We start from the raw sequence: 15,755 nt of genomic DNA on the forward strand, positions 1-15,755 counted from the left end.
GGGACTCTGTGTATGGATTCATTATATTCTTCGGTATTTGTTTTGTGTGTGTTGAAAACTTCTGTTAAGATTTGGTTAATTTTTAATCACCAGGAAAGGTAGAGAGGTGATGAAAATCATGCAGCTCTCTGCCTGCAGAGAGGCTCAAGTTCAGCTCAAGAATCTCCTTACTTGTGTCGCATGTGCAGGACCATGCTTCTCATTTCATGTCACTTCCTTGGCCTGGAGATTCTGATTCTTTTTCTGGGCATGGTGAGAGATTTTGAACTGGTCTAGCTCCCTTTGGGAGGGAGACAGACCACATTAGCCTCCTTAGCCCAGGACTCCCGGGGTTGGACCTTCAGCTACAGATTGGCACCCACCTGCAGTACCTAGGGGCAAGCCAGCCTGGGGAAGGGACAGATGGTCTAGAAGCGGTAGAAAGGCAACAGCTCACTTTCTGCTGGGCGTGAGAAGGCTTCTCAGGAAACGCTCAAATCCTAAAGCAAGCTAGAACCATTTGGATGCCCCCAAAATATGTGACGCTGTCCCTCCCTGGTTTCTCTGGATGGTTCTCTCTCTGGGACATCCTTTCCCATATTTCTTGCTCTCTTCTGTCACCCCAGTCTGTACCAGCATTCCTACATTCCAAGTTCTTCATAATTTGGCACCTGAGTCTGCCCTGGGCAGGAACAGATAGGCAGAAATAGCAATGCAATACCATGTGGGGACTATCGGATTGGTCAGGGTTTTTTAGATGACAATGCCCAATGTTAGTGAAGACGCTGGGAAGGAGGCATTGTACCCCCTCTTGGAAGGGCAATTTGTCACTTGGTATCTAAAGCTTTAAAAATGTGCATATCTTTTGCCACAGTATTTCTCCTTCTGGGAATTTATCCTACAGGAATTAGCTATGCACAAAATTAATGTGTGAGAATGTTCCTGATGGAACTATTGGGGAAAAAAATTTTTTTGTGAACAACCTACATATTGAACGACAAAGGACTGACTAACTCCTGTTAAAGCCAGATAGTGGAGTACCATAGAGACATTAAAATTATGACTCAGTTGCCTATTTAAGACCAGAGAAACATTCATACTATATTAAATAGAAAAGCAGATTATCAGACAGTATATATCCTATGATGGCAGCCATTCAAAGGCAAAGAAACAATATATACCAAAGCATTGTCTGTGATTTCTGAATTATAGGATTAGGTACAATTTTAATATAATTTTAATATGCTTCTTTGTAATTCTCTGCTTTTTCCAATATTTTTTCCACTGCTTACTTTTTAAATCAGGGGAGGAAAAACCACCTCATTTTATTTACCAAAAGAAGTAAAACAAGTACAGAGCAAAGTAAAAGTTTGTAGCTGTCTTCTCCCATCTCACCACCCATCAGACTGAAGGACCATAGCTACAAATAACAACACTTAAAATAATAATTACAGCAAATGTTCCCTGAAGGCTTTCCTTTGACCAGTCATGGGTGCTGAGCACTCTCTGCATTTTCTCGTTTAGTCCTCACCACCCTGAGACCAAATAGGTGTTCATCTCCTGCCCAAAGTGGGCAACTCAGACTTGAAGAGATGTTTAGTAACCTGCCTGTAGATCCACAGCTCACATACAAGCCAGGCTTCTAACCCGATCTGATTCTAGAACCATTCTCTGGTTCAAAGACACTCAGCCCTTCCAAACCCAGAAGGGAGTTTCATGCTATGTCCTAATATCCTAAGAAATGCCATGCTCCATCCAAACCAGAAAATTCTGTCTCTGGAAAAAAGCACCAGATGATAAATTGTCAGAGAGAGGTCTACCCACCCATCATGGAAATGCCTCTGGAGAACTGGTATTTATGAGTTCAGCCTGTGGCCTCTGCTGGAGTGAGAAGCTTTTAAATTTTTTAACTTCCCCATCAGGGAGTTCTTTGGTTATGTTTTGGTTCTTTGGGTATGCTTTTTATTTTTTCCCTCAAACTCTGCCCTCTTTGAGAATCTTGCACTACCCTAGCCATGCCCATTTTCTTTTCTCCATTTCTGAGCCCATAGCCTAGTTTATAGAAGGTACTGATGTAAGTGTATTGGTTGAATGAACAAATGTAAGAGGCATGATAGTGGGATCACTCACCTAGAGTCAGACATCCTGGAATGCGAAGTCAAGTGGGCCTTGGGAAGCGTCACTACGAACAAAGCTAGTGGAGGTGATGGAATTCCAGTTGAGCTATTTCAAATCCTGAAAGATGATGCTGTGAAAGTGCTGCACTCAATACGCCAGCAAATTTGGAAAACTCAGCAGTGGCCACAGGGCTGGAAAAGGGCAATTTTCATTCCAGTCCCAAAGAAAGGCAATGCCAAAAAATGGTCAAACTACCACACAATTGCACTCACCTCACACACTAGCAAAGTAATGCTCAAAATTCTCCAAGCCAGGCTTCAACAATACTTGAACCATGAACTTCCAGATGTTCAAGCTGGATTTAGAAAAGGCAGATGAACCAGAGATCAAATTGCCAACATCCGTTGGATCATTGAAAAAGCAAGAGAGTTCCAGAAAAATATCTACTTCTGCTTTATTGACTATGCCAAAGCCTTTGACTGTGTGCATCACAATAAACTGGAAAACTCTTCAAGAGATGGGAATACCAGACCACCTGACCTGCCTCCTGAGAAATGTGTATGCAGGTCAAGAAGCAACAGTTAGAACTGGACATGGAACAACAGACTGGTTCCAAATCAGGAGAGGAGTATGTCAAGGCTGTATATTGTCACCCTGTTTATTTAACTTATATGCAGAGTATATCATGCAAAATGCTGGGGTGGATTAAGCACAAGCTGGGATCAGGATTGCTAGGAGAAATATTAATAACCTCAGATATGCAGATGACACCACTCTTATGGCAGAAAGCGAAGAAGAACTAAAGAGCATATTGATGAAAGTGAAAGAGGAGAGTGAAAAAGTTGGCTTAAAACTCAGAAAACTAAGATCATGGCATCAGGTCCCATCACTTCATGGCAAATAGATGGAGAAAGAAACAGTGGAAACAGTGAGAAACTTTTTTTTGGGGGGTGGGGGGTCCAAAATCACCACAGATGGTGACTTCAGCCATGAAATTAAAAGATGCTTGCTCCTTGGAAGAAATTTATTACCAACCTGGACAGGATATTAAAAAGCAGAGTCATTACTTTGCCAACAAAGGTCCATGTAGTCAAGGCTATGGTTTTTCCAGTAGTCATGTATGGATGTGAGAGTTGGACTATAAAGAAAGCTGAGTGCCCAAGAATTGATGTTTTTGAGCTGTGGTGTTGGAGAAGACTCTAGAGAGTCCCTTGGACTGCAAGGAGATCAAACCAGTCCATCCTAAAGGAAATCAGTCCTGAATATTCATTGGAAGGACTGATGCTGAAACTCCAATACTTTGGCCACCTGATGCGAAGAACTGACTCACTGGAAAAGACCCTGATGCTGGGAAAGATTGAAGGCAGGAGGAGAAGGGGACAGTGGTTGGAGGGCATCATTGACTCGATGGACATGAGTTTGAGCAAACTCAGGAGATGCCTGGCATGCTGCAGTCCATGGTGTCACAAAGAGTCAGACACGACTGAGCAACTAAACTGACTTCAAGAGGCATGAGGGTATTGATTGTGTCTATCTTGGTAAGCACTATATCTCTGGCATGTAGCTTGTAAGTACCCAGTACAGAAAGTCTCAGATAGATGAGGCTAACTAAATTCATTCACTACATCACTTTTGGGTCTTATCTCATCTACTTGCCAGATAATTTTTATCTTTTTAGTCTGTCTTAATTATAGCTTACCTCCTTACCCTCTCTTTAATTGCTTTAGTTGTAGGTTCTTTATGATTTCTTTCTTAAAGTGCTGAGATCAGATTTGCAACCACTGCCCCTGGTAGAATTCGCCTTGGCTTTACACAAAGGAATTGTCAAATACTTGATTTCTGTGCCCCAAGGCTTTTTCCTGCTGAAATACACTTCCCCACCCTCTCCTAAAGCAGGGCTGCCCCTTCTGCTAACTGGGTCACTTTGCCAGGCAGCCAAGACTTTTTTCCCTCTGGACTCCTCTGGGCCAGGAACCAGTGAGTTGAGCTCTAAGGATTTGCCAAGGCTTTCTATTAATGCTAGTCCCTACCAGCATCCCATATCCCATCCTACCACCTTCAGCCAGATCGCCATCTCCCAGCGCAACCTGCCAGATTGTGTCTCTGGAAGGTTTGAGGCAGTTCCTGGCCAAGGGTTCTTTACCTGCTTCACCTGCAGCAAAGGGTACAGGTCCAAGTTCAAAGCTGCCACCCCTATGCTAAGATCTTGGGTGAGCAGAATGCTTCAAATGAGCTCCCCTGATTAAGCATTTTTGAGCCCATTGCAGATTCCCTGGGAAGTTGGATCCACTGCCCAGGCTCCAAAGACAATTGTCTTAGAAGTCTGGAAGGTGCTTATTTTTAAGTCTTTATGAGAGCCCAATTAATTGATGTGGTTGTCTGGTCCAAAGGAAGAAATGCAAGGCACATTACTCAAGAGGCAGGTAAGGAGCATTACCTTTTGGGGAAACTGGGAACAGGGAGTAAGTTAGATATATTCAGGCTGATAATCCACTTATTTAACAAATACAGAGATACTGGGCTTCCCCGGTGGCTCAGATGGTAAAGAATCTGCCTGCAGTGCGGGAGATCTGGGTTCCATCCCTGAGTCGGGAAGATCTGGAGAAGGGAATGGCAACCCACTCCAGTGTTCTTGCCTGGAGAATTCCATGGACAGAGGAGCCTGGCCGGCAACAGTCCATGGTGTTGCAAAGAGTCGGACGTGACTGAGTGAATAACATTTTGACTTTAAGAGATATTATAATAGATATATTAAAATGTGAACAGATAAGTGTATTTAACTGATATATAGAAGTATAACAAGCACATACAAAACATTCACATAGTAAGTGTGCACAGTCCAAAAAATACTCACAAACCAAAATTCAGATCAGAAAACAAACCCTTACCAGCACCCCAGAAGTCCCCATTATGACCCCAAATTTTGCCTGCTTTGAACCTTAAGTGAAATCATGCAGTGTGTAGTATTTTGGATCTGGCTGCTTTGGTCAATATTATGTTCATGAAACTCACTGACATGTTTCGTGTAGTAGTGGTTAGCTGATTCTTATTGATGTATATTATTTTATCTTGATTTATTTATGGGTGCCACACTTGATTATTCAGGAAATTTCGAACATAGGACTATTACAAACAGTGCTGCTGTGAACATTCTAGGGCCTGTCTTTTGTGAACTTAAGTACATGCTTCTGCTGGGTATATACTTAGAGGAGTGGAATTGCTGGATTATAAGGAATGCACATATTCAAATTTAATTGTTACTGCCAACCAATTTTCCAAGTGTTTACACTCTACTCCAAATTTTCCCAGTTTACACTCCACCGGCCAACTCAGGCTAATTGTCTAGGTGGTGTTTTTTGTGGGTTTTTTTGGCACGGTCCTTAGGAGTATGGGTTCTTAAAACAGTCTCTTACCAGTTATGTGACCTTGGACATGTTATCTGTATAATGGGCACATTGGCTGTAGGTACTGATTTTATAGGACAAAACTGAAAACTGACTAGAGTGGATGTTTAGCTACTACTGTGCCTGGCATGTAAAAGGCCCTCAGTAATAAGCAATCATCTACTGATGACCACCCTAGCTGAACCCCCAAAGCGGGAGGGTCTGTATGTGAGAGGGAGACAGGGATGGACGCAGAAAGAGATTTATTCATTCTTGGTGGGGAGCGCTACTTAGCACTTTTACAGTTCCTATTTTGTTACCTAAGCCCAACTGCAAACTCCAGAGGTGAGCACGCAGGCGGAAGTCTTTACCTAGGTGAGGAGAAGATGGGATTTGCATGAACTAGTAAGAACTCAAGAAAACTGGGCAGGAAAGAACTTTTCCGTTCTTATGCACACCTAGCAAAGCCAAACCAAACCAACCAAGCAAAGAAAACAGTACCGAGAGATTTGCTTGTAAAGCGATCACAGAGTTCGGGATTCTTATCCAACAGGCCATCCAACTCAGACCTACTCTGCCCGGCAGACTTCCAGAAGTTTGGGCGAACCTGGAATCAGTTCCTCTCACCCCTTTGGCCCCTCCGGTCCCTCCTTTTCACTGCCGGCTTAACTCCAGCTCTTAGCACTTAACGCTAATACCTTTGGGCAGGCTCCACCGCGGAGTTTAACTAGCTGCCAAGTTAAATAATGCAGAGGATCCTAAGCCGTCTTCCCAGGGAGTTAGAAATCCGACAGCATCCGAGCTACAGGGTCTGTTACTCCTCCAAAATGCCTTTTTATTTCATATATATATATAGATATATATTTAATGTACACTTATATGTATGTCCATAGTGTGTAAAATATATATAAAATATAACCGTTCTTTGTAAACTATTGTTTCCTTTGAGTTGCACCTGGAAATCGTGTGGCAAGAAAAAAAGGCATTTACAAGATGACTACCTGCCCCCACTATTGGCTCAGGAAATGACAGGTCCGCTGGCAAACTGCGACATGCAGGTATTGGATTCAGAGCACTAATCAAAAGGCATTTTAAGTGAAGGGTTGTGGAGAGCAGTGAACATATATACATATACACACAATATACTTACATGTGCATATATATGCGTGAGTGTGGTTATATGTGCATCAAAAGCAGAGGGGACAGCACACCAAACTTGCGTGTAGGGGCTGCAGATCTGCTCTCTGGGGAGGTTCCCTCTGGCCAAAGAGTGCGCACACTGCCCCCGATTTCGGAAGAAGAGGTGGAAGTCCTCTGCAGCAATCGAGGTGGGGGTTGAGAGGGTCCTGGAAACTGTAATAGGTTCACAGCACCATCCCCCTCCCTCCTTGGCAGCAAAGCCGGCTGCCCTTGATGTATAGGCATCTCTCCTCTTCCAGGGTGAAAACCAGTCTGTGGGTGCGCTGAGATTTGCAAACCAGTCCCCGGATGCGAGGGGCGCTGTGAAACAGCCGGGTGCAGTGGGCCGGGCGCTTCGCCACCCTGGCTGTGGGCGCCGCAGCATCCCCGAGGACGCGGGCAGATGCAGACGGCTCTGGCCCATCTGTCCCTGGAGGCCCGGGCCCAAGACTGTGCTCGCGCGGTACGCGTTACCGGGACCGAGGCGCTCCGGGCCTTGCCTGGCCGGGGGATCAGGGCCTCTTTTGTCTCCCGGACGCACTAATCCAGCTCACTGCGGGCACTAAAGGCGGAGGCCCCTGGGCCGTGGACAAGCCCGCCGCTGGCAAGCCGGTTCGAATGTTTTCAATAAAATGCTTCCTAGGGGATTGGGGGAAAAAAAAAAAAAAAAAAAAAAGGAGATCGCAGAAGAATTTCTCTGCAGAAGTTAATCTATTTTCAGCGATTAAACGCAGCACCGGGTAAATCCGATCCTAAATATCCCTTTAGAAAGAAGAAGAAAGAGAGGGAGACTCCTTAAACCATGAAGTTTGTTTGGTTTGGGTTTGTTTATTCGATTGATTTGGTTTCTGTTTGTTTGTTTGTTTCCAAACGAGTTTCAGGGCAGCGGTGAGAAAGAATATCAAATCTGCCCAGTGGGTGTTTCTCCAAACTCAGCAGCCTCCAGCCTGCCGTGGCCCCCAAGCGACTCAGCTCCCTGAGGAGAGGACACAGGACGCTATATTATGTATTGCAACCTAATAATAGGGTGAGGAAATAATTATAATCGTAATACCTAAGAAAAAACAAAACAAAACCAGTGCCTCTTGCCATCTAGAACCAGGAGACACAAGCCGCCAGGGCTGGAATTGCAACACTTCTGTGGGGCAGAAATGCTTGCCTTTTCCCTCTGCCATCTCAGAAGTAATGCAAGCGTGTGAGCTTTTGCTCCAGAGGGGGGTTTTCCTCTGAGGTTGTCTACACCCTGGGAAGGCGTCTGCTAAGTAATTTATTCTAAAGTGAGGGCGATTTCTGGCATTACGACATTTTTGAAAACAAAAGTCATCCTTAACAGTGTTCGGCTTAGTGACCATAAAAAGGCCCGAGGGAGGAGGGGAGAGAGAGGAAGACTCTAGCCGTGCCAGTCATATTTAATATGCTTCCCACAAGAGAAACCTCTGCAAAATCAATAGACAGCCGCCAGCTGTGCTTAAACCTGCGATTTCAATTAAAACATTGCGCTCCGGTCCCTGGTTGAGCCTGGATCCGCAGTCAGTGGTGTGCGAGCGGCTTGGCTCCAGGCACGGCGTCCCACAGCCGCCGATCCCCGAGGTCGCGGTCCGGGTCAGGCCCAGCGGCGCTGCGGAGCACCGGGCCCTGGCACCCCGCTCTGCAGCGTGGGAAGAGCGCCGGCCGCCGAGAGTTTCTCCATCGCGGCCGAGCTGTGGAGGCCCAAACGTGGGCCAGATGGGCCGAGACGAAAGCGTCTGGCTTTTGGCGGAGGCGCCCAGAAGGAGAAGGGCCTGAAGCTGAGGCCACAGGGCCCAACAGGACCCCACGGTGGGTCCAGGGCTCACAGGTCGACCTCGAAGGGCTGCAGCCCGCGCCGTCCAGCAAGGCCGTCAGCCCCTGGCCCGGGTGCTCCGGAACTGCGGGCAGGCAACCTGTCATTTGGCCCCTGGGGCAGAGCGGCGCGCTGAGTGAGGCCTAGTGGGCCTTGCTTGCGCCGCGGCCGCGGGCCCCCAGGTCAGGTGCCTTGTTTGGGGGTGAGACCAAGGCACCGGCACCTCAGAGCCACATATATGCTAGTCTGGCTAGTCTGGATTGGGAGAGAGCCTGGGATTTCTTATCTATCTGGATAGTCACTGCTCACTCCTCTCCTAGAACCACTGCTTAAAAGGACAGGACTTGCTTAGAGAAGGAGGCTTTGGAAAACTTGTCATGAACGGATCCACATCCCTGAGATAGTTGCTCTCCAGCTAGCCTCCTATTGCCCTTACTGTCGAGTTACTCCAGATTTTTTTTTCCTTCGCTAAAAATGTGTGGGTGGAAAAAAGTTGTCCTTATTCTTGAAGAATCCCTCCAAGAACTCCAAAAAATTGTCACATTTCCATACTGTCCCTCCCCATCCCCCCTTTCTAAAAAGCATTTCAGCCTCAGGGGGGAAAAAGATGCTGCGGTTGAGAATGAATTTAGAGGGCTGGGAGCAGCAAATCGAAATCTCAGCATTGCCTCCACCGAGTGCCACGTTTCCCCAGTCCTCTATTATTCTGCCTGAAATCATCTCGTTTACAGAAAATATTTGTTTGCACTATTAGTTGGTACTGGAGTTAATTACTCAATGTGTTAACGTGAAGTAATATGTATAAAAGTAGGATCACTGTTTATTGTGTGGGTGAGCTGTTGAGCAGTGCTTGAATAAACTGCAATTAGGGTTAGATAGAGATTAATTAACATGTGAGTGGCAAGGTGTAAAATAGTTTCCAACCCTCCACTTCAATATAATCTGCAGGCAGGGAAGGAGAAGTTTGTGGAAGCTAATTAAATACTTTCATAAAAGCCAGTGTATTCACCCAACATTTGGAAAGAGAGGCACATTAGGGGCAACTTGTTTTTACCCAAATGTTTTCTTTCTGTGGAGGTAGCACTCCTTTGTGATGCTGGGGAGAGAGAGATGGCTTCTGCAGCTACAAAAAGCACTAGGGATGGCAAGGCAGGTTCATGGGAAGTCTTTGGAAGCCTTTCAGCCTGATGGAGCTTTCAGACCAGCAGATCTTTCGAGCTGCTGCCGAGATCAACAATTACCCAAACTGGAAAGGGGGTTGGGGTGCAAGTGCTGATGGCTGAACAGGATCCACAGGAAAGTCGGGATAGAAATTCGGGTTGTGAGACCTTCGGGTGTTATTGATACTGTTTCAATGTCAGGGTGAGTTGTTGATTTAAATCGTTTCCTGTTTGGTGGTGGGGTGGGATAAGGGGTAGTTTATCTGTCTTGTTTTTACATTAACATAGGGATGGGGGCATACTGAGTCTGGAATTCTGCCTCTCTGAACATCTAAATTAAATAGGCTATATGGAAATGTTCTCTTCCAGAGGAGTTAGCCTCTTTCTAGCTTTGAAATTTGGAAGTTGGGGGTGGGGTGGGGGGACACAGAATGCTGGATAACAGATTCAAGACTGCTGAATTTAGGGGTAGTTTCCAGGCTTGGCAGGGTGGAAGAATTAGACCATGGCAGTGGCCATCCAGGACACTTTTCCCCGGAGACCTCTCTCTCTTCTCCCTCTCCTAGCCTTCAAGGTACACTTTTCCTTCCTTCACCTGCCACATCCATATCATGTCTGCAGTTACACGTCAGAGGGGGAGTGGGTAGGAAAGAGAAATTCCAGAGGGGAGAAACGAGTGGTTTGCCTGAATTTAAAACTAGACCTTTCCTGTCTTTTTCCCCTGCTGGTTTTCCTGGGAGGTTTAGCAGGAGAGAGGCCTGGGATGGGGCACTCAGCCCCCTCAAGACGTGTTCTTGAGTGAGAAGGGAGAGGGTTTTTTTTCCCACCAGCACTCTCTGGAGCGCCACAAGATCTTACACCTTTGGAGAGAGAATACACTATCAAACCCTCAGCCCTGTTCGCTTATATTATACCAACCATAATCCTCTGAAACTGTAGTTGCTGCTACAAAGCTCCTGGTCTTGCAAAAGCCGGCAGGCAAGATATAATTGTCCAGCAAACAAAACCCTCCAAAAGTTTTTTTTTTTTTTTTAACCCCAGAATCCCCCTTCTCCTCCTTTCCTAAACGTAATTCTTTCCCTCGCTCTCTTGCTAGCCGCTGTCCCCCTCCCCATAAGAACCCTCAACCTTGATCACTTTTGTTGTCGCCAAGAGCACCCGGCCTGTTAAAAGTGCTGGAGCGTCTTTGAGCAGTTTGTTGTGATACGCAGGTGGAATGGTCTGCAAACAGATGAATTCAGCCCCTCCAAACCAAGCGTGGAGCGCGCTGCTTTTGTGGAGAGGCACAAAACGCTGAATTCCTCCGAACTTACTTGGGGCCTGTCTAGAAAAGGGCCTTTTTCTTCCCTCTGCGTGTACCTCTGGCCACCCTAAGTCTATGCCCGCCCCCCTTCGGCCCTCCTCCCTCTCCCCTCTGATAATCCTTCTCTTTATTTTAGAAAAACACAAAACCCGGTTCCACGCGGTGCTTTAGTGGCTAAAAGTGAAAGAGCTGCCTTGGCAGAATTCAGCTCTATGAATCACTTCGGAAAATTGGTTCGACTGAATGGCCTTAGGAGGAAAAACGTTTTAATAGGATCCAGGGGAGGTTCTGCTGTTTCAATCTGCTCCTTAAACAGGTGGAGATTGGACCGTCTCAATTATACAAACAGTAAGTACCCATCAGCGGGGAGACCTGCCCTCGGAATCCTCCTTGCTCGCAGCCCTGAACCCGCAGCGGAGTTGGGCTTTGCCTCAGAAACCCGATCACAAATCAGCGATCCCGATCAATCAAGCTCTCAAACAGCCCTCCCGCTCGGGGTGCAGCCTCCCTCAGCCGCAGGCGGAGAGCGAGTCGGAGAGGGGGACGCGCACCCTCCAGGCGCAGAAGCCCCCAGGATCTGGGCGCGCGGCCTTGCTCCTACGGACGCTACGGGGTCGTCCTTCGGCTGCGGGAGCTCTCTCCCGACCTCCGACGCCAGCCAAGGCGAGCTGGTTGTTTTTGCATAAATTAATATTTCCCCATTAACAAGTTCCCCCCTCCAAACGCGGCGCCCGCGTCCCTGCGCCACATCCTAATGAGGTAATTATCATTTGCGCGTGTTCGGGGCTGGCGCCGGCTCTGTGGGTAAATGGCAGTTTATTAGCACGATGCCCAGCGCGGCTGCAGAGGGCTAAGGGATACTTCGGTGACTAGACGGACACCCAGGGTCCCTTTGAGGCGGCGCGCCCGGGAACCCCTGCCCTCTCCGCGTCCCCCAAACCTATAGGCCCCCAAAGTTGTGAATCACGCACGGAACTCTGCCTGGGTTTGGGCTCCCCCCCCCCTTTTTTTTCCACCGGCAAAACCATCACGATTCCTCCCCCTCCCCCTCCCGTCTCTTCCCTCCTTCCCGATTCGCGAACCGCTCGCACTTTCCCGAGGGGAGCGCGGGCGCCAGTTGCCTCCTTTTAAAGTTTGAGGGGCGGTGGCGGCAGCGGCCGGCAGGCGCGGTGGAACACAGGGGCCGCTACAGGAGCCGCGCCGCCGCCCATGTCATTCCACTTCAAGTGACTTCATGTGATGTCAGCTGAATGTAAAAGACAGTGATCTCACGCGGAGGGGAAGATGTTTGCCATCAAAATGTGACAGAGGAGACAGGCTGCATGGCTCGGACCGCATCTCCTTGGCGGTGGGGGAACGAGGTAAATGCGAGGTGGCTCTCCCGGTCCTCTTTAACTTTGCCCCTTCACTATCTAGCTCCCAGCACGCGTGGCGGAGGCCGGGGTCCAGGGAGCGGCTCAGGGGGTTAATTTGAGGCTCTTTTCTTTCTTTCTTTTTCTCCCTCTCTCTCCTTCCTCTGTAAGCCCTCCCCCTTTCCCCCCTTTCCAAGTCCCGGGGCAGGGGCTGGTGGGCTCCTTCGCGCGGCGGGTTAATGGGCGGTAATTTGGTACCCTTGGGTGCACTTTGTTCTGCCCCTGTTCATTTGAATGCAAATGGGTGACCTGGACCCGACAAGGTGCTTATTAAATTGCGGTTTCCCTCCCTGCCTTTTCCGGAATGCAGACTTAGAGGAGAGAGGCTGCGCCCTGGCCCAGTCCGGTACGACTCGGCTCGGCGCGCCATGGCAAGCTCGGCTTCCCTGGAGACCATGGTGCCCCCGGCCTGCCCGCGCGCTGGAGCGTCGCCGGCCACTTCCAAGACTCTGGCCTTTTCCATCGAGCGCATCATGGCCAAGACGTCGGAGCCCCGCGCGCCCTTTGAGCCCCGGCCGGGGGCACTGGAGGCGGAGGGCGGCCAGGGCAAGAAATTGCTCAACCTCTGCTCGCCGCTGCCCTGTATGATCCCCCTCCAGCCCCTAGGCTACGAGATGCCGTCCAAGACGCTGCTCAGTTACTCTGAGCTCTGGAAAAGCAGCCTCCGGGCGGGCGGCAGCGGCGGCGGCGGCGGAGGAGGAGGAGGTGGAGGCGGCGGTGGGGGGGCCCCGGTGTGCGGCGCCAGCGGCTTGTGCAAAACCAACTGTGGCGTGTGCTGCAAGGCCGAGCTGGGCCTGGTACCGTCGGCGCTGCCCGCGGGCAGGGTCATCAAGCCGCAGGTCATCAACCAGGCGGTGGGGCTTCCGGCCAGCGGCTCGCTCTACTACTTCAACTACCTGGACTCCGCCACGTACCCGCCGTCTGAGCTCCTCGGCGGCCACCTCTTCCCGTCCGGTCTCCTCAACACACAGGCCCCCGCGGCCCTGGCTGCGCACCCCAAACTCTTTTTGCTGGAGAACGCCAAGTTGGCCGGCCTGACCGCGGACAAGTTTGCCCATCCAGCCCCCTACGCCCATAAGGAGCGCTTGCCTGCGCCGCTGGAGCAGGTGCTGAAGGAGAACTCGGCCCTGACTGCCGAGCGCGGCGGCGTCAAGGGCCACAGCAAGCTGCCCGGGGGCTCAGCGGACGGCAAGCCTAAAAACTTCACCTGCGAGGTGTGCGGAAAGGTGAGGCTCGGGGTCCTGGGGGGCTGGGACGGGTGAGCAGCTGCTTCCCTGAAGGGCAGCCGGGACAGCCCCTTTCTCAAATTGGGGAGCTCCCTAGCAGCTGTCTACCCGAATTGAAGGCACAGTTGGGCCTCAGTTTCTTATTCTATAAAATGGGAATGCCTTTGTCAGCGGCCTCACAGGACTGGCACGAACAGTGGATTGGGAAGCTCTTTACAAAATGAAAAGGGCTGTGGTTTCTGAAGGGGGTTTTTGGTTGGGGGAGGTGGTCTCTGCGCGCCCGCCCCCCACGGCCCTGCCAGGCGGACTCTCGGACAGACAGCCACAAGGCCCCCGTGTGTGCTTCTATAGGTATTTAACGCTCACTATAACCTCACCCGCCACATGCCAGTCCACACCGGAGCCAGACCGTTCGTGTGCAAAGTCTGTGGCAAAGGCTTCCGCCAGGCCAGCACGCTCTGCAGACACAAAATTATCCACACCCAGGTACGTGGGCCCCGGGTCCAGCCCGACCCGTACCCAACACCCGGAACTAAGTGATGGGGTTGGGGAGAGAATGGCCAAGGGGTCCCCTTATAACCCCCACCAGAGGCCCCTGTCCCTTCGGCGTGCCCCTTCCAGGTGACCCCCAAGGTGGCTTCTCCCGGCCGGGGCCTCAGCCTCACGATGCGCACGCCCCTCTCCGCAGGAAAAGCCGCATAAATGCAACCAGTGCGGCAAAGCCTTCAACCGCAGCTCCACGCTCAACACACACATTCGCATCCACGCGGGCTACAAGCCCTTCGTCTGTGAATTTTGCGGCAAAGGCTTTCACCAAAAAGGTAACGTGCGGGCGAGGCCCTCTCCTCACCTCCCCTTGGGACTCGGCAGGTCATCGCTAGCGGGAAGGCAAAGAAGGATCTGGAGAGAGCGCGCGAGGGCCGCGGGCTCGGGCGCAGCATTTCTTTGGAATCGGGTTGTACGGGGTTTCGGTGGAAGCTCTCCGGGTTGGATTAGTAGAGCTCGCTGGACTCAAGCTGACTGCACGGGGAGACTGAATTTGGGAGATGGGAAGAAGGAAGGGGTAGAGGGAAAGGAAGCTGGAGAAAGACAAGGTATCGCCCTATGGAGGAAGCGTCCCTTTGTACCCGGGATTCTTTTGAAAATGGAAAAAAAAAAAAAAAAAAATCGAGGCGTAACCCACCTCCTGGGAACAGTTTAGACTGGGGGAAACCGCTACTGTCTCCAGCATTCTGCTTGGATTTTTCCAGGCACGTTCGGATCTCCAAGTGGTAGTTAGGGGACCACAGGGAGTAACTTTAAAAATAAGAAGAAGAAAATAATAATAATAGGGGACGAAGCCGGGGTTCATGCGAATTTCTTCGAGCGAGGCGGCGGCCCAGACAAGGGCCCCATGCGTCTCTGGGCAGCACAAAAGTTTCCGGGCCGGCGGAGCTCAGCGGGAGGGATGCTGTTCGGGCCTCAGGCCCCACTGGGGCTGGGACGCGGGGAGGCTACGCGGGACTCGGCCCTCCATCCTGTAGTGAGAGCCCGGGGCTTGACGCGTACGAAGTTTGACAACTTCTTCACTCGGAGAGGTCGCGCCTGCCTAGCCAAGCGTCGCCTTCTTTACGCGGGCACCTGAGCCAACCCCGGGACACCCGGCCCCTCCCCGTCCCACTTTATTCCCCCCCACCCCCTTTTTGTTTTTGGTCTCCTGTAGGGAACTACAAGAATCACAAGCTGACCCACAGCGGCGAGAAGCAGTACAAATGTACCATTTGCAACAAGGCCTTCCACCAGGTCTACAACCTGACCTTCCACATGCACACCCACAACGACAAGAAGCCTTTCACGTGTGCCACTTGCGGCAAAGGGTTTTGCAGAAACTTTGACTTAAAGAAACACGTGCGCAAACTCCACGACAGCGTGGGCCCCGCCGCCCCCTCCACAAAGGACCGGACAGTGCAGAGCTGAGAGCTCCTGCCTCACCCTCCCTTCCAGTCCTATCCAACCCCCAAACAGATCACACGTATAAACTTATTTCTAAAATTAAGAGAAAGGAGAGAGAGAGAGAGAGAGAGAGAGAGAGAAAAGCTATAGCAGAAAGGCTAAAATCTATTTATCGAAACCAGCATATTTTTGGAAAGCTAAACGTTTCCTCGATGACTGGCAGCAAACGCCTGGCTCCCCA

At 50.1% G+C, this 15,755-nt stretch overlaps 1 protein-coding gene across 1 annotated transcript; it reads left to right on the top strand.

The window, feature by feature from the left end:
• Positions 1–12,724: 12,724 nt before the first annotated feature.
• Positions 12,725–15,538, top strand: FEZF2 (FEZ family zinc finger 2). Its single transcript, XM_065935312.1, has 4 exons — positions 12,725–13,582; positions 13,934–14,068; positions 14,271–14,403; positions 15,285–15,538. Exons 1-4 carry the CDS (start codon positions 12,725–12,727, stop codon positions 15,536–15,538), a joined length of 1,380 nt encoding a protein of 459 aa, XP_065791384.1.
• The last annotated feature ends 217 nt before the right edge of the window (positions 15,539–15,755 follow it).

The sequence above is a fragment of the Muntiacus reevesi genome, chromosome 4 (assembly GCF_963930625.1).
Source record: "Muntiacus reevesi chromosome 4, mMunRee1.1, whole genome shotgun sequence".
In the NCBI taxonomy this organism is placed as follows: domain Eukaryota; kingdom Metazoa; phylum Chordata; class Mammalia; order Artiodactyla; family Cervidae; genus Muntiacus; species Muntiacus reevesi.

Bases quoted from the DNA above. Each gene is read 5' to 3' on its own strand.
- FEZF2 (XM_065935312.1), top strand. From the start codon at position 12,725: ATGGCAAGCTCGGCTTCCCTGGAGACCATGGTGCCCCCGGCCTGCCCG. The intron at 13,583-13,933 runs GTGAGGCTCGGG...GTGCTTCTATAG, and splicing joins CCTGCGAGGTGTGCGGAAAG to GTATTTAACGCTCACTATAA. The intron at 14,069-14,270 runs GTACGTGGGCCC...CCCTCTCCGCAG, and splicing joins ACAAAATTATCCACACCCAG to GAAAAGCCGCATAAATGCAA.